A 22192-nucleotide genomic window follows, 5' to 3' on the forward strand; every position below is an offset into this window, starting at 1 on the left:
ATTAAATTTGAAGATGTTAATTGATTAGGTTTCACAATGAAGAAGGAAAGCTTGAGTGAGAGAGTTGCTATCAATCAATATAAAGAAAATATTCTGATTGACTAATCACCAGTAAGTGAAACTCTGTACCAAAAACAAACAATTGTCACCCAAGCTTATGCAGCTGGTCAAAGTCATTATAGTATGACCTAATAAAACCTTCGGGTTTACAGGAGAAGAAACTCAGCTGGCTCAGTTCTTGCAGCATACCCAAACTTGGATGTGTTGTATTTCCTGTAAACACCTGTTAGCTTCCCTGTCCCTGCCTTGTGATGCAAGCCAACCATCTTTCTCGAACAGTCCCTGTATTCCATCAAAAAAAAACAATCTCAGAACCTATAATGTGATTTTCAATCTCTATTAGTAAGAAAAAATATTCTTTAATTTGGTTGACTGCTTACAAAAGCTTTTCTTCAGTGTAGCCTGTGTAGAACTCGCAGGTCTTGCTCCACTCTTCAAATCCTTTAAGCGTGGACTGAGCAGTGTAGATCGCTGAAGCAGCTAACTGAGAAGGAACGTACTGAAGCATCTCGTACTCAACTAAGCAAAGCTCAATGATGAAGAACGATAGAAGCTCAACCTAGAAAGTAACAAAACTCACATTTGATTCTCCTCTATATACCTACCAAGTGAGAAGATCTGATGAATCAATCAAAGGAAGTTAAAACAAACACAAACCTTTTTATCAGATTGTGCAGCTTTGAGAAACCTCCTCATGAACACATAAGGAGTTGGCAAACAGAAATTGAACTGCAAGGTATTCGCCATTAACTTCTCCTGCAAGCAAGTAAAAACAAACCCATCAGAGAGAGCATTCCATGGTTTATGATGATCTAAGTGAAGAAAGAATGTTTTTACCATGTCGAGAACTTCTCTTCTAGTGTAAGCCTTGTCAGAGATGACGATGAGATCGTCAACAACAGGGACCGAGACTTCTTCGTATTTGCAAGCGAGCAACAAAGCTGTTACACCGACAAGCTGAAGCTTTTTCCTTGGGACATGGTGAGTAACCGCCGCAAGAAACCTGTCGATGAGGTTGATTGTGAGGTAAAGCGTCTCTTCCATGAGCTCAAACTTGTAATGCACCTGCACACAAGTTCCACATTCAGTTGCTAAACTATGTCCAAGAAACAAAAGCACTTTTATGTCTACTAACTAACTAACCTCAATCAACCAATCAACAAGGATGGCTCTCATCCTCTCGTTAATGTCAGGTTGAATCTCCATGTAGTTAGGCGGGACGCAGCTACGACACTGTAAGAATAATTGAAAGGTTTCAATCAATCAACTGATGTCTTGATTGATAGGAGGGGGACAAAAGTATTTACCTCATTGTTCTTGTAGAAGTCATATAAGTCATGGATGTATTCGACTACAGCTAGAGAGTTGTTCTTGTCAGAGCTATCTATATCCATCACGGTCTCTTCTTCATCGGAATCTTCCATTTCAATACCCTCCTGCACAGAATGTTTCTAATATGGAGTCATAATCAAAGAAGGGGGGGGGGGTGGTTGTGACATGTTTTAGTGTTGTTAGTACCATTCTGTCAATTTCATCAAGCATGGATTCAGTGTGTTGAACAAACATTGGCTCGTGAAAGTCTCCATCTTCGTCTGATTGTTTGGTTTCCTAACCACAAAAGACATGTTTAAAACTGAAGCCATGTGTTTTAAGATACCAAAAATCCTAACGTGTTGTAATAATATATATATATATATAAAAAAAGGGTGTAACCTGTTTATGTATTTGGGGTTTGTTCTCAGCTAATTGAGCAGCAAACTTCCTGAAAACCAAAATCAAGAGTAAGCTCCTAAACAAAACTCATCATTACAAAATGGGTGACATTGAATAGTGGATGAAATAACTGACCTTGTGATGGGTCGATGGACAGGAACAGGTGGAATCTTCTTGTGGCATGTCCCATTTCTCCTGAGTCAGACAAAGAAAAAGGATTGGTTCTTTAGGACTCTTATGAAATACAAAACTTTTTTAAAGTATTGGAGGAAGAAGTTAGTTAATTAATTACTGGGAGAATGGTCTCTTGTTGACAGCAACACAAGGATAAAGAGGATCTCGGATGATGTTCTTGTTTATGTTACTGAGTGCTCTTCGTGTCTGCCCAATCCTCGGATTCATGGGTCCAACAACTCTGTCTTTTGTTCTCCTCTGATCCAACCATCTTTATTCCCCAAGTATTCTGATCACAGAATCATATTGTTAACAATAATAAAAAAAAACATGTCAAAAATATCTAAACAATTAAAGATTGTGGCTTTGAATGCAATTTGAAGAAAGAGCCTAAAACCCAGATGAAATCAACATTAAATTCTTCACCTTTTTGTTGCCTTTCGACGATCGCTCTCTCTCTCTCTCTCTGTTCTTTCTGTATGTCTCTGTCAGCAGCACAATCCCATAACAGCAAACCGATTCGTAACTCTGTCGAGACTTCCCTCTCTCTTTATCAAAGATTGTAGAGTTAGTTATTAGCGAAAGATTTGAAGGACGCGAAGAGCGGTGTATGTCCGCTACACACACAAAAGGATGTTGATTCTTTTTTTTCTTTTTCTGAAATGAACGGCTAGTTAATCTCGGCCGTTGGATCCAATCAAAACCCGATCGCCTTCTTTTGGAATCCTGGATAACCCAACGGCTTTATTTTCTTTACACCATTTCAAATTCTCCCTTGTATTATTTTCTTCCTTATATTTACCACCGACCACCAACCGCCTTGTAATGAAAATGGTATTAATATCCTCGTTTATTTGTTTTATTATCAGCTAATTATGATTTAACTAAATTCATAGTTATCCGTTATATTTAAATCCCATACCTTAGAATTGACAATCTTTTAAACATCAATTATGATGAGAGGTCACTACTATCTGGGCAGATTCGGGTTCTTGCCTCTGGTCTGATAAATGCTCTCAGGAATTCAAATAAATTTATATGTTTTTTTTTTTTGTTGGATTCATTATATAGTTGATTTGATTAGCTTCAACTAAATGACTATTCCCACCGTAATCTTTCGAACAAATAAAGATATAGATCGGAAGCTGATATAATTTACATATCGAGTACTTAACATCAAAGTCAATATGTCCGAGTGGTTAAGGAGACAGACTTGAAATCTGTTGGGCTTCGCCCGCGCAGGTTCGAACCCTGCTGTTGACGATTTGATTTTTTTTTTTAATTTTCTTCTTTTCCAACAAAATACTAGTATATGTTTTGCTCTTGTGGTTTGTCATAAAATATGAGACAAAAAATATTGAAAAATCATTGATCAAATTTGAATAACCATTGTTCTGTCAGCATCTTTATTATTAAATAGAAGTACACTTTAAAATTAACCCTAAAACTTACAAAAATATTTACAACCTATTGCTACTGAAGTATTTAATAAATCTATTTTAATGGATTTTGTCTTTTCGTAATTTAATGCATAATTTCTTAAATTGATTCCACGATAAATTCATGATAAATCTTAAATTTAATGCACATTAATACTATAAACAGTAAATAACTTCTTTCCATTATTACGTAATACATTTTAATACATATATATATCATACCATTAGTATAAAGAAAAAATTTAAGTGAAAGAAAATATTTATACGGTCACGGATCAAACTATAAAAATAAACAACAACAGCGCAAAATTAGTTTTCTTTAACAAATTTATTTTTAATAGAAATATATTTCAAAAGATGTTTTGTGTATTTTATGTATTTATAAATTTAATTATTTATTTAAAGAGATACTAAGATTTTGGAATTGGAGAAAATTATGACTCACCCTTATATTATTTTAGGTAGACAATTAAAATTTATATCAGAATATTTTTTTAAACTTTTAATTTTTATTTTTATTTTTCCTATAACTGTAAAAATTTTTCAATCTAATTTTATTTAAATATTACAAATACATAATTTAATATAAACAAAATAAATAATACCCGTCCGGTCGGGCGGATCAAGGTCTAGTATATTCTTATTCCATTTGTCAGTCCATTCGATTGATTCATTAGTTCTAAATTTAGCATTTCTACAATAAAAAAACATAAATTGTATATTATATCAATACATATGATAAAATCACCTTAATATTAGCACCAATTTCATTTAAGAAATGTCTCACAGAATATCAGAACATAATTTATGATACTTTATTTTTAGATTTTAGAATTTTTGTAATAAAACAAAAAAGAATTACAAGAAAACAAAGAAATAAAGAAAAAAATGATACACTCGAGATTGAGAGAACCAAGAAAAAAATATCTCCTTTTAAAATGGTTAGGATTTAACTAAATAATTTATTAATAACATATCACTTTATATAGTTTTTTAATAAATAAAAAGACAATTCTCTCAAATATCACTTTTTAAGTTTTCGTCACAAAAATATCACTCAAAAAAAAATTATCAAAATATTACCTCTTTGTTTTAAAAATTTTAATATTTATTTTTTGTTTTTAAATATTTGAACATATTCCTAAAACTCCATCCCTTAACTCTAAACACTAAGTCTTAAATTAATTAACTCAAATGTTATAAATACATATTTATCATTCAATAAAAAAAAATTTGTTATTTTCCTCCTTTCTGATGCTATTTTTGTGACAAAAACTTGGTTTAGTGTTATCTTAGTCATTTTCTCTATGAAAAACTAAGTTTGTTAGAAAGGAAACCAAATCGTTGAGTTTAAGTCAAATCTTTATTACTAATTCCAAATGAAAATACAAATAGCAGAGGGAAGAAGAGTCGAACTTCTCACCATAAACAAGATGAGCATCACCCAAACCACTAAGACAAAGTGATTCTATCAACATTTGGCGGCCCCTGAAATATATAAAACTTGTGGTGCCTAAAGTTATTGCTTTATGAGATTTAGCCTAGGACCGGACTTGATAATGACCCATGTACCTAGAAGCTTAAGGACAGTCACTGAGAAAGAACTAGGAGAAGAGGGAGATTCAATAGAAAGAGGAGAGATATTGCCAAAGATAGAGAACATATCTAAAATACATCAAACTAAAGGTGATGCTCAAAATGTTAGCTTAGCCATTGATGCAGGAACATCAGAGAAAACGCGGAAAAGCCGAAAGAAACATAACTTCAGATTTTCTTAGACAGTACTTTGCAGGGAGTCTCAAAGATACTGCAAAGAGTGTTGGTGGTAAGTAAAAACATTTACATATTAGTTCTTGGTTTTGTTTCATTTCATTATAGATTTCTTTTTTTAAAAGATTTCATTATAGATTGTTATTGATCATGAAGTTTGGTTCAGTTTGTCCAACGACATTGAAGAGAATCCGTAGACAGCATGGGATACAGAGATGACCATCAAGAAAGATCAAGAGAGTTGGTCATTCATTTCAGAAAATCCAACGTGTCATTGATTCGGTTCAAGGTGTTTCAGGTCATCATCTATAAGCTCCCTCTATGAGAACTTCCAACAAGATGCAACATCTTTATTACAACAACAATCCAACAAGACCACGTTCTTGTCTCCTGCTTCCTCGTGTAGTAGTAACAGCTCTAGCTGTTCTAGTGAAAGACAAGTAAACAATGAAGATCCTACGAATGTGTCTCTCTCAAGATCTGGTAAGGAAACGCAGTCACCACCATTAACATCATCACAAAGAAGATGATTTTCTGAGGATTAAGGTAAGATATGAGGAGGAAAATATACGGTTCAGGATATCTCTGTATAATTAAAAAAAAAATGCGGTTCAGGATGAGAAACTTGCGTAGGCTAAAAGATCTGTTATGGGAAATATGTAAACGATTTAGTATAGAAGATGCGAGCAGATATTGATCTGAAGTACTTAGATGAAGACAATGAATGGGTTTTGTTGAGATGTGACGATGATGTAGAGGGATGTTTAGATGTTTGCAGATCTATCCCTGGACAAACGATGAAGCTTTTGCTTCAGCTCTCTTCTCATCATTTACAACTTACAAGAACGTTCTTCTATCAGTGGAAGCCTTTCTTGACAATAAGAAGAGACATTTAAGGAGAAGAGACAAAGATATCACATATAGTTTGTATTTACAAAAATGTTTTTTTTTTTGCCTGAGAAAACTAGAACTGTCATATTGTACAGAATATGTTTCAATAAGTTTTCTTTCTTTCTTTTTCTCCATATTATATTTAAATAATTTTGAAAATGTAAACAAAACACTACAGAAAAAAAGAATCGTTTTATTGTTAAAAAATAAAGCTTTGCGAGTATGACTCCTATCCATAGCCACTCTCTTTGACTATCCGGTGCGGCCAGTTCTACGGACGTGCGGTGAACCATATCCATTAACACGGTTATTATGATCTGAATCACCACCGCTACGTTTACGCCTCTCTACTTTTGGTTCGACTCTGATAGTCCTCACGATTTCCAGTTCTCTAAGTACATCGTCCATGGGCGGTCGGTTCTTCGGGTCAGTCTCGAGACACTGTAGAATTAGTGCAGCGGTTCTGGTCACTGCCATAATTGGATACTTGTGCTCGAGCCGTGGGTCCATCATTTTCTGGATTTTCTTTTTCTGGGTCAGAACCGGTTTAGCCCATTCGACAAGGTTCTGTTGCGCAGATGGTCGGGTTGGGTCTAATGCTCTTAGACCAGTTAATAGCTCTAGGAGGACCACTCCAAACCCGTAAACATCACTCCGCACGTATAAATGACCTATAACAACATTCAAGAAAACATTGTTTACAAGATTGAAAAGAAGCATGCGTTTTTCAAACAAAATTGTACGTTTTTTATTTACCTGTAGCCATGTATTCGGGAGCTGCGTAACCTTGTGTGCCCATGACACGTGTGGTCACGTGGGAGAATCCATTAATCGGGCCATTTTTGGCTAGACCGAAGTCAGAAAGCTTGGCGTGGAAGTTCTGTAAGAAACGGAAACAACTGTTAAATAAAAACATGCATACAGAAAATGTGGGATAGAAATGACAAGAAATGACACCGTACGGAATCAAGAAGAATGTTTGAAGCCTTGAAGTCTCTGTAAATAACACTCTTTTCGGAGTTATGTAAAAAAGTAAGTCCTTGAGCTGCTTCAATGGCAATTTTCAAACGTGTATCCCATGTTAACGCCTCTCCTTCTGCAATAACATTACATGCACATCATAAGTATACTATATAAAGAAAGAAAGATGATTTGTAAGATGAAGTGATTAATGCGTGAGTGATATTGTACTTGAGAAGAGGTGATTTTCAAGGCTTCCTTTAGGCAAATACTCGTACACCAAGAGGAACTGATTCTCTTCCCAGCAATAACCCAATAGCTTGACCAGATTTGGATGATGAAACTTCCCTAAAAATCTCACTTCGCACTGCAATTTTGCAATATACACACGTTAACAGTTACGTCCCATATGACTGCGTTCAAGAAAATTAGTGATAGTCATTATGAAAAAACTCTGAAATATATTATTTTGTTCAGTATTTTACATATTTGAAAGGTCAATGGTCAAAGCTCGTACATATTCATACTGATATTTGTTTATTATATCTTGTCGAAAACCAGGTCAAGGTTTACTTCTTTTTTTGTTTATTGTTTCCATATCTTAATAAGTTTTTATTATTATTATTATTATTATTATTATTATTATTATATACAGTATTGTGGTCGTGAAAAAGTTCATTCACAATTTTTATTTTGATATAGATTATAATAGATCTGAATTTCTAGCTGGTCACTTTACACATAGGAGAAGAAAAATTATTTCCACGTATCGACACAAAAGAAGAAGACATCCAACCACATCATTAATTCTTCTTAAATTTTAATTCGAAAATCCAGATATCCGTAACTCTTCGAAGCAAAACAAATAATAAAAATCAATATTCATCAAAAACAAAATAAATCATAAATATAAAAAATATGGAAATGAGTATTCGATTCATTTCGACTTTTATATAAATAAATGTATAATATTATATAATTATTATTTAACATATATTTTATTAAATTTTATTTTAAAAGTTACTTATATAATATTAATTTAAAAAGAATAAAAATATTTATACAAAACGACAATTTTCTAAAAACATTTGTTTTACAAGAAAAAATATTAATTAAAATTTTTATAAAACATATAATTCCATTAATTTTTTACTTTTAGTGTGTAAAATATATTTCTAAGAAAATAAATTGGTATTATTTTTTCTAATTACTTATTGAACAAAACTGATAAAGTATCCGTAAATATTCATGAATATTTTTAAATATAAAAAAAATTTGCACAATAGAGTAAATCACATGAGTAGAAGAAAGAGGAAAATTCTCTCTAGAAATTCTCTCTGACTTCTCTCTAGTTTCTCCGCCGTGAACTGTGGCTCCGGCCGACGGGTGGGCTACCACAGCCACCGTCGGTCCGGCCTTCTTGTTTTTTCATGCTTTCTTTCGGCTCTAGTCTAGAATTATCTTCTCGTTTTCTTCTTGTTTTTTTTCTGTCTCCGGCGCCGTACCTTTTAGAGGTGGACGGCCGGCTAAAGTCTCCGCCGTTGCATCTATACGTTTAGGATAAACGGTCGGCTCTTGGTTTCCGCGCCGAACGGTCTTCGCGTTTTGGCGGCGGCTCTGGTGAAAGTTTTAGGGTTTTCCATCTGTGTCTCGGTGGTGGTTCCTGGCTTCGCTTTCGGATGAGAGCCCGACAGACTGATGGGTCTATCCGATGAAAGAAGCGAGGGTGTTGTTTGAAAGGTTACGATCGGTCTATTTCTAGCCTGGAGGAGAGCTCGGTACGGTTCCGGTGAAGCTCTCCGTGGAAGAATAGACGAAGAAGAAAGGTTTGTGCGCTCCAGAAACGGTGAGATCCGGCGAATCGGTGGTAGCCTCGTCGGCTCCGGCAACCACCGACGTCTTGAGCTTTGATGTGATGTTTCGGATTTCGAGACGAGGAGTTGGTGACGCAGCAGGCGCGTGAGGTTAGAAGTGCAACACGTGGGCGGTTGCGAGAGTGACTTGACGCGTGGCGTCGTTTGGTTTAGGGCGGTGGGCTTTGAGGCCCAGTTTGTTGTTTTCTTTTGTTTGCCCTTTCTAATGGACTTCTGTTTGTAATTCGTGTGTTGGGCTTAGTCCCTGTAATATATTTCTTCAGACGGGAAAAAAAAAAAGAGTAAATCACATGAAAATTATGTTAGTATTCTATCCGTACCCACGTCTAAATATACGTCTCGTTGACCATGATATGCCTATTTTTCGTGATTCAGTTACGTGAGAGTTCCTTGACTTCTTCTTCCTTTACTTTTGGTATAATGTTAGATTGACTTCTTCTTTTAGGTATAAAAAAGTGGGGAATGTTAATGAGACAACAATGAAATTCATCAATAAACGATTAGAACTAATTCCTTCCAATATAACTATTTACGTGTCTCAACAATGAAATTCATCAATAAACGATTAGAACTAATTCCTTCCAATATAACTATTTACGTGTTATGTTTTAAAAACACATCAGTACTTTTATTATTATTATCGAGTAATCATTTATAACATGCCGCTCAAAGATTATATATACATTTGTCTCTTTTTTGTTATTGACATTTAAACCCTAAGTTGATGCATTTGTAAAAGGAAATCCCTAAATTAAAGCCAAATTAATACTACCACATAATTTGTTCGACTAGTCACTATTAGTAGAATATATGTTTTCAAACTTATCATTATATTTTGAGCAACAATACGACAAGTAGCAAGCTAAAAGGTTTCATACATGTGCTTAATTACATCTTCTTATGTATAAGTTTAGCAGTAGTCATTAGAAAAAAATAAATGACTAGTCTACTTGTTTGTTATTTCTATCATAAATACATCCTAATCTGAAATGTTTATTTTCCCTGATTTGCGCCTATATATATGCACAAATGATGTTTCCAATCAATATATCTTAAATTAGAAACTTTTAATGAATTTTTTTTTTAAAGGGTTTGCTAACTTTTAATGAATGCAATGCAAATGGAATCGAATAAAATTTTCTAAAAATAAATGAAAAGGGAAAGAAAATATGCACTTGCCTGCCATTCATGCAAGCCTTGAGCACTATCAGGGTTTGATTTCTTTACAGCTACTGGTATTCCAACGCCGGCCCTCGACGGAGCTAAGGTCTTTTCTTCCAACCATCCTTTGAACACCTGTCCGAACCCACCTTCTCCGATCATCGACTCCGGTCGGAAATTCTTTGTCGCCGTCTTAAGATCCAATAATGAAAACATCTTTAGACTCGGCGTCCCTATCTTCCCGCTCGGCGGCACTGCCTTTCTTCCAACACCTAGTTTCTCCACCCGCTTTAACGGTGGACATTCTACAGATCTTGTCTTCTCCTGATACTTTTCACGAGGTGGGGTATCGACGGGTCTCGTTGTGCGTCCTGGTACCGCCGCCGCCGGAAACTTTGGTTTCAAACCCCTAGCCGGCGGCATAGCCACCAACGGCGGCGGAAGGACTTTTTTTACAGGATCTTGAATATTTTTCACCACTGTAAGATCAACACAAGATTTTATTAGATTGAACGGAAGTTCGATGTAAAAGAAAATAAACAGAGAGATATGTTTGTGTGTGTGAACCCGGGAGGGGCTTGGTGGAGACAGGGCTCTGTTCGTGCCGAACACTAGAAGATCCGCCAGGACAACAGTTCCCCATCAAGACACAACACAAGTTTTGAGTTTGCTCTCTGTTGTTCTATCTTGGCTTCACGCTTCAGGATCATAAGAATAGAGAGAACCCTTTCTCCGAGTGTCCCCTTCTTCCTTCCTTTTTCTGGGGATTTTAGCTGGGAGATGGAGGGAGGAGGAGAGAGATAGAGAGGAAAGACTCTTTGTGGATATATATATATATTATTAATTTGATAAAAGGTTATTTGATTTCGCCGTGGTTATATAGCCCACCCATCAGTTTCATTGGCTGATTGTTGATATTTTTTAATTACCAATATTTTCAACGTAGTTAGTCATTATTCATAATTGTTGATTGCAAAAGAAAAAGAGATTAAGATTTGTCAATTCTTAAATATAAATTACAAGTCAAAGGCGGGGTCGCAGATCGGGAAACAATTGCAGCTAAAAAGTCGATATCTATATTTTCTGCTCCGTTCTGTTTTTATGTTAGGAGTCTATCGTTATGTGTTTTGTGTATAGTGTACTACTTTGTGAGGTTGATTGTATTCGACTAAAGTAATTACATAAAGTCTAATATAAATGTATATACTACCTCTTTAATTAAGGTCAGGCACTAAATGACCATAAATACCTGTGTTTACAAATGATTTCTAATTTTTCATGTTTACCACGCCAAAGACAAAAAGAAAACATACACATGGTTGCTCGTTCTTAAGAGCACTTTCAATAAAGACTTTCAATGGAGGTTTATCTATATAAATATATATTATTTTTAGTTATGAACTTATGAATATCTAAATTTTACGAGAAATTCAAGCGATGATCGAAAGTATCTTCATTTAAGTTTAAATATTTTCGTTTGGATTTTCTGTAAAGTTTAAATACTCATATTAAAACAATAATATATATATATATTCGTTCACGTAGAGAAGTCTTCATTAAAGGTGCTTTTATTTAGGAAAAGACAACATATTCCCAAAATTTTATTATAGTATGAATATCATATATTAACTTAGTTAACACTGAATATATAGTTAAATATCATAAATTAATTTACACATTGTTCGTACTTTTTATTACCAAAGTACTTTATCTTTGGAGTTATTCTTGGGTTCACTCCCTAGGATGAACTTTTAGGTTTACCAACCAATAGAAACTTGTCATTTTAGATTCAGTATCTTTTAATTAAGGAAACAAATAATTTGTCAAATTATATTATTTTTTCAAAATAAAATTTAAAAATAAATAAAAATAGTATATAAAAACGAATTAAAAAAATTAATGTTGTCAACAAAACACTAAACTCTAAATTCTAATACTAAACCCTAAACTCTAATACTAAACCCTAAACTCTAATCATAAACTCTAAACCCTTGGGTAAACCATAAACCCTTGGAAAAATCACTAAACATGTTGTCAACAAAACACTAAACCCTAAACCCTTGGGTAAACCTTAAATCCTTGGGTAAACCCTAACCCTTGAAAAAACACTAAACATTTGGATAAATTCTAAACTATAAATCTTAAACACTAAACTCCAAATCTTATAAATATTTTTTTTTTAAAATAATATTTATTGAGAACTATTGTTATTTTTATTTATTTAATCTTTTTTATTTATTTTAAAAGCATAATATAATTTGGCAAGTTATTTTTGTTTCCTTAATTAAAAGATACTATATTTAAAATAACAACTTTCTATTAGTTGGTGAACTTAAAAGTTTACCATAGGGGATGAACCCAAGAAAAAATCTTATCTTTGACTCCGCCAATCATATACGTCACCTTAATGACGTAACCTGGGACGTCACAAGTAGAGTAAAAGCAAACAAAAAAAATTCAGAATTGTGTGGTCATAAAAGCAAACAAATTCGAGATATTAGTAAAATATTTATATATGAAAACAAAAATCATTGTTTTGTATGTGGAAAACTCAAATAAAATAGTATGTAGTAAATCTAAAAGACGCTTTGCTGCCAATTTGTCGTATAGTTATTAGTGTATCATGGCTATTAGGAAAAACCTTAGAAAATATCATTAGGAAAAGGTCAAACAAGAAGAAAAATGTTTCCGAGTATACATGTGACAGTGTATGAAACATATGAAAACGAGTCAGAACCATATACCTCCGGATGTTGTTACCAACGCTAATATGTTGAAACGATGAGCATGATATTTGATAAATGTAATTATAATGATTAATGACTAATTGTTAAAGAATGCATATTTTAGCGTTATATTTCCCACAAATGCGGTCGCTGACGGTCCAAATAAAGCTTTTTTGAAAAATAAGCATAAGTTAGTAAGACACCAAGACCGATGTATGAGATGGTTTAGATTTGATTTTGTTTAATTTTTATTTAAGATTATCATGGAAACGTGCACAGATGTTAGTTTATTCTTCTTATATTACAAATTGCAATATGCAGATTGTATGATATATACAGGGGAAATGATGTGTAGATCGGGTTAAGTAGCGCGTTCAAGATATAAAATATTAAAACCCCGCGTAAGTCCGTTCGTCAGCTACTTACATTTATTGCATTCAATTCATTTTCTTGTGAGAAAAACTCAGATCATTTCAGAAGTTGACTACATTATTTATAGCATGTATGTCACATTCTTACAGTTAGTTTGATATCAATGCCTCGCATTGAAGACATATACACCATGTTCAAAAATAAATAGATAGACAAAAACTGTATTATAAAAAATAAAATATGGAAAATATTATCAAACTTCATAACCACCACATCTTTAACATGAATTTCTTATATTTATCCTACTGAATTATAAATTCAGCTATAATCGCTAAAACTTTATAAAACACATAATATTTTCATTATAAAAATATATTTGCTATTTTAATCAGTAAGCATCATTTTAAGGTGCGAAAACCCCGTTATTAAACTGACTAAACAAAACCCTCCGGGGAACAAAACAAGAAAACAAAAGATAAATACTTTCGCGGTCTTATCACCAACCTACTGCCTGTACGAGAGGTTTCATCTTTAAGAGCACTCTTATCCACAGAACCCCACAGGGTTTCTCTAATTTTTTCTTTTTTACTTAAAAAAAAAAAAATTAAAATTGCACCAATCGCGGGCCACCACGTGTCGTGGGGCCCGCATAATAGTGACAGAAACACACAGAAACAGTTTCTCTATCTGAGCCTTTTTCTCCTTTTCTTCCCCTTTTCTCTGACTTTCATGGACCCCACCCCCCTTTAAAACCCTTATTAGAGACTGCAATAAGAGTGCTCTAACTTACACAACTTATAAACCCTGTTTTGGTTCCCCTCTTGACCGGTAAGAACCCGTAGACTTGCAAGCCACGCTTCTAGCTTCATGAGATTTGCTCTGAGCAGCTATATACTCAAATGCCACCACAACATCTCCTATTGTCGGTCGTTGATTAGCTTCTTCCTTCAGACACATTTCTGTAATGGCTATCACGTAGTTAAGACACTTCTTTGGGTACTTTCCACGCAACAACGGGTCCACTAGATGTCCAAATTTCTTAGGATCGTTGAGATACTGTCGAGCCTGCATAAACACCAAGAGTAAACACACGGTTAAACAAGAAAACTGAGTTCCGGTTCAATCCGGCTCTAAAATATTTGGTTTACTTACCCAAGAAACAAGATATTGTTCACCATTTGGTTTACTCAAATCAATAGCCTCTCTACCGGTAACCAGCTCAAGCAACACAACACCGAAGCAATAGATATCTGATTTAATGGTTAACTTCCCGCTCATTGCGTACTCTGGAGCACAGTATCCGTAAGTACCCATGACCCGAGTCGACACGTGTGTCCGGTTACCGACAGGACCGACTTTAGCAAGTCCAAAGTCAGAGAGTTTAGGGTTGAAGTCTTTATCTAACAGAATGTTTGAAGATTTCAAGTCACGGTATATCACGGATGGGCTTATTTTACAATGAAGATACTCGATGCCACGAGCTGCACCAACAGCGATTTTCATTCGAGTGTTCCAGCTTAGAGGAGTCTGATCAGGCTCAAGATCTGAGTTTAGCAACAACAAGAAAACAAATTAGGTTAAATTAGTAAAAATATGATGAAAAGGTATATATTTTGTAACACACTGACTAACCAAAAAGATGATCTTCTAAGCTACCCATAGGCATGTATTCATACACAAGAAGTCTCTGGGCACCAGAAGTACAGTAACCAATTAAAGTTACTAGGTTTGGATGACTGAAGACACTAAGCATGAGAACCTCGACTATGAACTCTTGATTTCCTTGATGCCCATCTGGGTTTAATTGCTTGATCGCCACAACCTGTAACGTTTTATTTAATTCCCCATCAAAATATTTAAGTAACATTTAACATGTATAAAAATACAGACAAAGCTTGACTTTACCTGTCCTGAATATAAACGTCCTTTGAAGACACTACCGAACCCTCCTTTTCCAATCATGTTCTCCTCCCGGAAGTTCTTGGTTGCTGCGGCTAACTCCTTGAACGTGAAACTCCGTGCGCCACCGCCGGGTCTAGGGCTATTCACTTTCCCATTAACTGACCAAAACCCAAAAATCAGAACATTTTTTTTTCTTCGTAAACATTTTCAAAAATAAATAATCATCGGAAAATGCCTAACCTAAAATGCCAGATTTGGACCTTGCTCCTTTTGAATCGTTTCTTTTGTCAACTGCAAACAAACATGAGAATTACAAATGATAAAACTTTCTAAAGAGAGGAAAACCAAAAATAAAGTAGAGATATTAGTTTACAATAAATAAAAAGAGAGTGATAGAGAAATTTTCAAAACCTGAGGAATCATCGGTTAGGTACGGAACGGTATCAATGTTGATTCTCATGTCACGGGTTCGTGTGTCGAGACAAGAGAAACAACTCATCGTGCTTATAAAATTTAGGTAATGAAATGAAACGTAAGCACCAAGAAAAACAACAAGGGCCAAAGAAATGGATTCAGAGAAAGAGCTTGTTTGAGATCATGTCCAACATCTAACCTAGCTCCTTGAAACTTTTTCCTCTATTTAATTCCAGGAAAATAGGGAAACTATGAAGCCACCAACACAAAGCAAGCTTTGATCGAATTAGTGTTTCCTTAAAGAAGTAAAGAAAATATTGATTGGAGAGAAAATATAAAAGTTGATTTATACAAAATGTTATACAATAATGAACAGATTTTTATGCAATCTTCTCGAGGCAAAAGATCTTTAGAGAAAGAGGTCTAACCTTTTTTAAAAAGTGGTGAGAGGAAGCAACTGATAAAATTTTTGAAGGCAACTGAAGAGAAAATAAAAGAAGCCATGAGCCCTAATTTTGGAACTGCGCGTTTTATTTCTTCTGTTTCTTTTCAACGTTCTTTTTCAGTTGGAACTAAATTGAGCGATTTAATTATTATTTTTTTGAAATGGAAATTTCTGTTTTTTTCTAGAAGGCTTTCTCTTTTAATCCTCCAATAAAAATATACCAACCTTAATTGATTTAAGGTTTTTAAACTTGGTTTTCACATCCATGTACAGTATATACAATCCATGGGTTTTAAATTTAATCAAAAGGATTTACAAATCAAATAAGGCTGATTTGGAAATGAAACAAGTAAATTATAGGACTCAACAAGAGCAAATTTCAGAAGAAAGATTAACTTACATATCACAAAACGTTAAATAAAACTTTATTTAGATATAATTTTGAGATCAATATATATACACATGATATTTTGATTTGAATAAATGACACAGTTTCCACCTCTCCGAAGACTACGGTACTTGGGAGTTGGGAACATTCTAACACGACAGATGATATCCAGTCCTCTCTCATAGGCTAAAACTCAAATGCACACTCAAAAGTACAATTTGATCAATATTTTTTTTGTATAATAATATTTATACATTTAGAACAAAACAAAATTTTCAGTCAAAAAAAGAAAATTTTATACACCTTGTGCAATCACAAACCTATTCTTCTTCTTTCTACCAATTTATTCCCTGTTGCGAAAAAGCTGTTCCCAGCATCTGGTTTGGATTGTAGTTAAATCCTATACTACCACGGACTAGAGACCATTGATACTATAACCTGATGGAACAAGATTGTAAGTAAGAATAGCGTGTCAAACACGTAATAACACATGGGTAAGAGTATCAACCTTGAAAACACGTAATAACACATGGGTGAACGAGATTGTAATGTTCCGTGACCTGCACGTTCCCCCAATGAGACACTTCTATCTCCCTCACGAGCTTCTCAGCCACAGCAGACACAACCTTGCTTTCAAAATGAACAACAATCGGCGCATAAGAATACTGCGCTAGATTCTTGTACGGACCATACTTAATCTCTGACCCCTGAAGCTTCGTGTCCTCTAGTTGGTGTAAGATTCAACCCTCGCGTTTGGTTGTTTGATAGTCAACGACTGAGACTCAACAGCACAAGGAGAGAGATACTGCTCGCTTTCTTGGAGCATAACAAGATGGCTATCTCTCAGAGTTATCTTCTCGGGAAACGGCTGAAGCACATTGGTGAACGCAGCAACTACCTTCAGCGTCAAGGTGTCGCCTTTGTTGAGACTTGAGTGGTTTTGTCAATGCAACTGAGTAGAAGCTGATTGAATCGGGTTTGCCCGCATAAACAGGCTTATTTTACGGGTCTAAGCCCATTGGGCCATTACACGTGGCAATGGGTTATTAGTTGAAGCTTTGTACTGCGGGCTGATTTTACAGATATAAGTCCATATATATACGGGCCTTAATATGGGTCTAAAACTGCAAAAGAATATTTGTAACACCTGGCAATGACTTATTGGTTGAAGCTAGGTGCAGAATACAGTGGGAAACTTTAGGTGAGGTTTTGGTTTAGGGCTCTGGTAGTGATTTACTTTTAGGCGATTTTCTGGAGAAAAATGGAGACTTCTCTGAGGTATTCGAAGTCTTTGAGAATCCACGCGAAGGAAAAGCTCCCCTTCAACTCCAAAACCCATTTACAGGTGAAACATTTTCGTGCCTCCTATCTTATTTTTTTGGTTTACTAGTTTCGTGCTTAGATATCTTGGATTATGAAAAGGCTAATGATTCTGACATGAGATGTGTTTGCATATTTTGAAAACTTGAGTTTTCGTTGTAGGAGCCAAGTTGAGAAATGGTTTAGGTTTTGTGTCTCGTACACTCACCCTTTCCTCTGCTTGGGACTCTTGTTTGTTGGGGTTTTTTGAGTTTTGTGAGAATGTGTCAGGAATAAGATTATGTCTGAGTGAGTGGTTAACTTCATTTATCAGAGGTTCCCTTAAATCTTAAGTCAGTATGTGTATATGACTTGCTTGTTCTGTTTCTTATTTTTCTTTGTTTTCTTTGCTTTGGTGTATAGCTTCATGGAGAGCTAGATACTGCAACTGGGGGCCCTAGTTACTTCTCTGCGATGATTAGACACCTTTTCCCCGAGGTTCTATCTCACTCTCTGTTTGTTTCTCGCTTTCTCTTTGTCCTGAAGCATTCTCATAGTGTCACAAACTTCTGTTAGGCTTTAACAGGGCTGGGAGTAGGATTCCATTATGATAAGCGTCACAAGCTTCGGTCTCATGTCCGCGGGAAAAAAGAGTTTCCTTTGGGAGCTAATAAGCTTGTGACCTTCAATATTAAAGGGCGGTGTGATTTTGATCAAGACTTCAATCAGAAGAACCCTGTAGGAGCTGCAGAATTTGCCTGGAACATAATGAACTTTAAGGAAGATCAGGATGTACGGTTCAAAGTTGGCTACGAAATGTTTAATAAGGTATCTCTCTCTCTCGTAGCTTAAGTATGTTGTTGGCTCTTCCAAGATTCACTCTTGTGGTTATTTGTTGAAACAATGTGCTGTTTGTTGTCTCTTTCTTTCAGGTTCCTTATATGCAGATTAGAGAAAACAATTGGACTCTTAACGCTAACATGAAGGGAAAATGGAACTTGAGGTTTGACCTGTGACTGCACTCTGATTCTTCTGAAAAATGTATTGGTAATACTTTGATTCTTCCAATTAATCAAATTCACAGATTTTACAAAATTGTATCCATTACTATTGCAAGTGTCTGTGAACTTGAATGTTGGCAAGCTTATAACGGTTTGAACTATAGAGAGCAATGGCTGAACCAGAGCAAACTAGACCAAAATAAAATGTTTTTAACTTGCAATTGCAAACCATAAACCGGAATTCCATCATAATTTCGTTAACCAATTCCAACCAGCTGTGTTGTTTGAACTTTAGATAGTGGTGGTGCTGCTTAGAACATCAACTTCATAACCAGAATGAGTTTTAAGTTATCACAAAGTATTAACCTACGTTTGCAGCAAAGATTTGCGTACTGACATCATCACTCAGAAAGAGAAAAAGGATCAAAGATCGTTTTCAAGCAGACATGGACAAGTCACCCACTTCATGGTTGGATTTGGTAGTGGCTTTAACTAAAAATCAACGTGATCTCTGTGCATATTTAAACTATATCTCAATAATGTTCGCATTATATGGCGGCAGTATTTAAAAGCTTATAGTGATGAAGTACTTTTGTTGGTTAATAAAGAAAATTTCATTAGATGTGACAAGTTTTTTTTTTGATCAAGATGTGACAAGTTTTATCCTAAGTTATATACTTTTAATTCCCTAACCTGTAAAGTACTATTGGAAAGTAGTTGAGATTATTTTCTTTTTCATCTACGTGATTCATCTTTTTAGTCTTTTAGTTATGTAGCACTATCTTTCTGTGTAAACGGTATCAGGTAATAAACCGTTTTAGCATGTAAACTCAATGTCAAATATTCTACGTAGGGATTATTAAATAGAGTGTATATCTTGTTCTCTAACACCTGATACCATCTGCTATATATTAAAACTACATCTCAACAACAATGTTATTCCCATCTAAAAAAAACAATGTTATTCCCCTTCGTTCTATACTCCAACAATCATCTAGTAAAAACTTTATAAATTAATAATGTGATTATGACATTTTATTAATTTATAGAGTTATTAATTTACAGAAATTTCTTTTTTTAGATTTTTATATTTAAGAGTATATCTTTTATATAAATTAATAAAAATAATTAATTTTACAGTATGTACATTAATTAAGTTTTAGAAATTCGACTTCCATATTATTTTTATATATTTTGGTGTATATGAAATATTTTTTTTAAAAATAATATGGTTTTGGATATAACTTTACTAAATATTATCAAAATATATGAATTATTAATAAAAATAGAAATAATGTCATTATGAATATTCAAAATCAACTGAATGTTTGGTTTGTACATTATATATATATATATATATGATTTAAAGGATCATATATTTATATAATTTTTTCTAAATAATTTTATCTTATTATTTTATCGAATTATGTTATATCTTAAATCTGCATAACTCGGAATCAGAAATATTTATTAATTCATAGTGTTTATTAATTTATCAAATATTAATTTATAGTTTTTAGTGAAATTGGTTTTCACAATTTTTTGTTTAGTCTATATATATATGGTTTTTATTTTTAGTGCAGCATTTTATCTTTTCACAGTGTAATTTTGTTAATAAACCACGAGAACATTAATCGCTTCAAAAGTCTAAGACCAATGTTAACTTGTTTAAATAAAAATTTACATGCTTGTATATTTTTAAAATCATGATATTTTATGAATGAATATGTTCTCGCAATATTAAGATTGAATAAAACTTCTCTTGTAAATCGTTGTTAATATATAAGACTAGTTTTTAGATATTTTCTGCATATTATAGTTAGGAGCTTTAAATGTTAAAATATATCTATATTAAAACGTGTTTTCAGAAAACATATAAGAGGTTTATGTAAAATTTGGAGGTTTAGTTTCTAACAATTTTATCCATTTTTATTGAAAGACGGAGACATGTGACGGAAAGGAAAAAATGGGCGGTGGAAAATCGGAAAGTGGGGAGTGCACTCAAGACAAAGAGGCAACAAAAATGGTCTTTTTAAATACATTTATAATCTTTTGATCAAAAATAATAGATTTATAATTTTGCCCTTTTACTCGATTTGGAGAAATAAGAATTTCATACGCTTGCTTCTTCTCTTCATTTACCATATATTGCTGCATGTCTTATTTATCTCTCTTCTTCTTTTTCAAATTCATGTAATCTATCTAGATCTAGTTTCTATGCAACTACACAGTAAATTAGTTGCCGTCTCATCGAGATTATTAACAGTAGTTTTAAAACGGGATTTCGGCCAAATAAAACTTCAACTTTGCACGAATTGCCAAAACAAACATGAATTTTTGGGCTGGCCAAAAAAAACTAAACTTTCATTGACTTTCTAATTAAATTAACAATGTTTTCGTTGACTTGCTAATTTAGCACGGCGTCAGTTAACTTTTTTTGTAAACCAAAAAAAAAAAAGTTAACTTAACATACGTCGATTATTGTTGTCGTTAAAGTAAAACAACGTCGTTTCAAATGAGATGAAACGACGTCGTTTTATATGATTTGAAAAAATAAAAACAAGTAGCCTCCTGGATTTGAACACAGGTTGGATAGGACATATGACAAGGTGTTTTACCACTGGGCTAGTGGCACTTTCAATATACTTACTAACATATTTAATGTTTTAGTACTCATTGAATATAATTTTTTTTTCTAAAAAACTTAAAAATATCTTTAAAATTTCAAAAAATTGAAAAGAAATATTTTTATAAAACTAATTTTGAAATTAAAATGAAAAAAAAAATTCTTAAAAAAATAAAAATCTTTAAAATTCAATATCTAGCTTAAAATAGAAAATTTAAGAGAAAAAAATTTTATTTTATAAGAAAAAAATTTCGATTTTTTAAACTGGATATTGAATTTTTTAATTTTTATTTTTTTTAAGAAAAAAAAAATTATTTTTTAATTTTAATTTCAAAATTAATTTTATAAAAATATTCCTTTTTCAATTTTAAAATTTTAAAGATATTTTTAGGTTTTAGAAAAAAAATATATTTAATAAGTACCAAATAAAATTAAATATGTTAGTAAGTACATTGAAAGGGCTAGTGGCAAAACACTTGTCATATGTCCTATCCAACCTGAGTTTAAATCCAGGAGGCTACTTGTTTTTATTTTTCAAATTATGTTAAATTAACTGACGGCGTGCTAAATTGACAAGTCAACGAAAACATTGTTAATTAATTAAAAAGTCAATGAAAAGTTTAGTGTTTTTTTTCTAATGGCACATCTATGTATCGAAACGAATAGCTAATCACTTTTTTATATAAACTGATAGCAAATCACTTAATAAATAGCTAATCACTTTTTTTTTGTAAACTAATAGCTAATCACTTAGTAAATAGTTTTAGACAAATAAAAAATAAATGTATGTTATTTCCCTAGTCACCTATATTTCTGTGAGGGAAAAATTATAACAAACCCGCCGCTACATCTTAAACTGTTCAATATTTTTGTAGTTGGTAGCTATAGATCATCTTATTAAAGCTAGATCTATTTTGTTCTTACATTATTAAAATTTTGATTACTAATATAGTGTGTTTTAACTTGTCCATCTTCTA

At 33.4% G+C, this 22192-nt stretch overlaps 3 protein-coding genes, 1 long non-coding RNA gene, 1 other non-coding gene and 1 pseudogene across 5 annotated transcripts; 3 read left to right on the forward strand and 3 right to left on the reverse strand.

The window, feature by feature from the left end:
• Positions 1-78: 78 nt before the first annotated feature.
• On the reverse strand, positions 79-2481 carry LOC108815970 (cyclin-B2-4-like; annotated as a pseudogene).
• Positions 2482-3128: 647 nt separating this feature from the next.
• On the forward strand, positions 3129-3210 carry TRNAS-UGA (transfer RNA serine (anticodon UGA)). The gene has a single exon. It is a non-coding gene; the product is annotated as a tRNA-Ser (tRNA).
• Positions 3211-6047: 2837 nt separating this feature from the next.
• Positions 6048-10877, reverse strand: LOC108814637 (probable serine/threonine-protein kinase PIX13). Its single transcript, XM_018587251.2, has 6 exons — positions 10610-10877; positions 10061-10521; positions 7239-7374; positions 7010-7143; positions 6804-6927; positions 6048-6718 (listed from the first exon to the last, which is right to left on the reverse strand). Exons 1-6 carry the CDS (start codon positions 10683-10685, stop codon positions 6300-6302), a joined length of 1350 nt encoding a protein of 449 aa, XP_018442753.1. The 5' UTR covers positions 10686-10877; the 3' UTR covers positions 6048-6299.
• Positions 10878-13935: 3058 nt separating this feature from the next.
• On the reverse strand, positions 13936-15541 carry LOC108815446 (probable serine/threonine-protein kinase PBL22). Its single transcript, XM_018588047.2, has 6 exons — positions 15454-15541; positions 15283-15333; positions 15046-15200; positions 14773-14962; positions 14293-14684; positions 13936-14205 (listed from the first exon to the last, which is right to left on the reverse strand). The coding sequence occupies exons 1-6, from the start codon at positions 15539-15541 to the stop codon at positions 13936-13938; spliced, it is 1146 nt and encodes a 381-aa protein (XP_018443549.2).
• A 1920-nt stretch (positions 15542-17461) lies between these two features.
• On the forward strand, positions 17462-18750 carry LOC108816335 (outer envelope pore protein 21B, chloroplastic). The gene is made up of 4 exons (XM_018588911.2): positions 17462-17634; positions 18012-18086; positions 18165-18416; positions 18521-18750. The coding sequence occupies exons 1-4, from the start codon at positions 17551-17553 to the stop codon at positions 18602-18604; spliced, it is 495 nt and encodes a 164-aa protein (XP_018444413.2). The 5' UTR covers positions 17462-17550; the 3' UTR covers positions 18605-18750.
• Positions 18751-19492: 742 nt separating this feature from the next.
• LOC130497670 (uncharacterized) lies at positions 19493-20679 on the forward strand. Its single transcript, XR_008936679.1, has 2 exons — positions 19493-19586; positions 20529-20679. It is a non-coding gene; the product is annotated as an uncharacterized LOC130497670 (long non-coding RNA).
• Positions 20680-22192: the final 1513 nt, after the last annotated feature.

The sequence above is a fragment of the Raphanus sativus genome, chromosome 7 (assembly GCF_000801105.2).
Source record: "Raphanus sativus cultivar WK10039 chromosome 7, ASM80110v3, whole genome shotgun sequence".
NCBI lineage: Eukaryota > Viridiplantae > Streptophyta > Magnoliopsida > Brassicales > Brassicaceae > Raphanus > Raphanus sativus.

Coding starts and splice junctions, on each gene's coding strand:
- LOC108814637 (XM_018587251.2), bottom strand. CDS start 10,685: ATGGGGAACTGTTGTCCTGGCGGATCTTCTAGTGTTCGGCACGAACAG. Junction 6,928..7,009: donor CAAACATTCTTCTTGATTCC/GTACGGTGTCAT, acceptor CGTTTCTTACAG/AACTTCCACGCCAAGCTTTC. Junction 6,719..6,803: donor TCCCGAATACATGGCTACAG/GTAAATAAAAAA, acceptor ATGTTGTTATAG/GTCATTTATACGTGCGGAGT.
- LOC108815446 (XM_018588047.2), bottom strand. CDS start 15,541: ATGAGTTGTTTCTCTTGTCTCGACACACGAACCCGTGACATGAGAATC. Junction 15,334..15,453: donor CCTAACCGATGATTCCTCAG/GTTTTGAAAATT, acceptor GTTTGTTTGCAG/TTGACAAAAGAAACGATTCA. Junction 14,206..14,292: donor AACAATATCTTGTTTCTTGG/GTAAGTAAACCA, acceptor GTGTTTATGCAG/GCTCGACAGTATCTCAACGA.
- LOC108816335 (XM_018588911.2), top strand. CDS start 17,551: ATGGAGACTTCTCTGAGGTATTCGAAGTCTTTGAGAATCCACGCGAAG. Junction 18,087..18,164: donor TTAGACACCTTTTCCCCGAG/GTTCTATCTCAC, acceptor AACTTCTGTTAG/GCTTTAACAGGGCTGGGAGT. Junction 18,417..18,520: donor GCTACGAAATGTTTAATAAG/GTATCTCTCTCT, acceptor TCTTTCTTTCAG/GTTCCTTATATGCAGATTAG.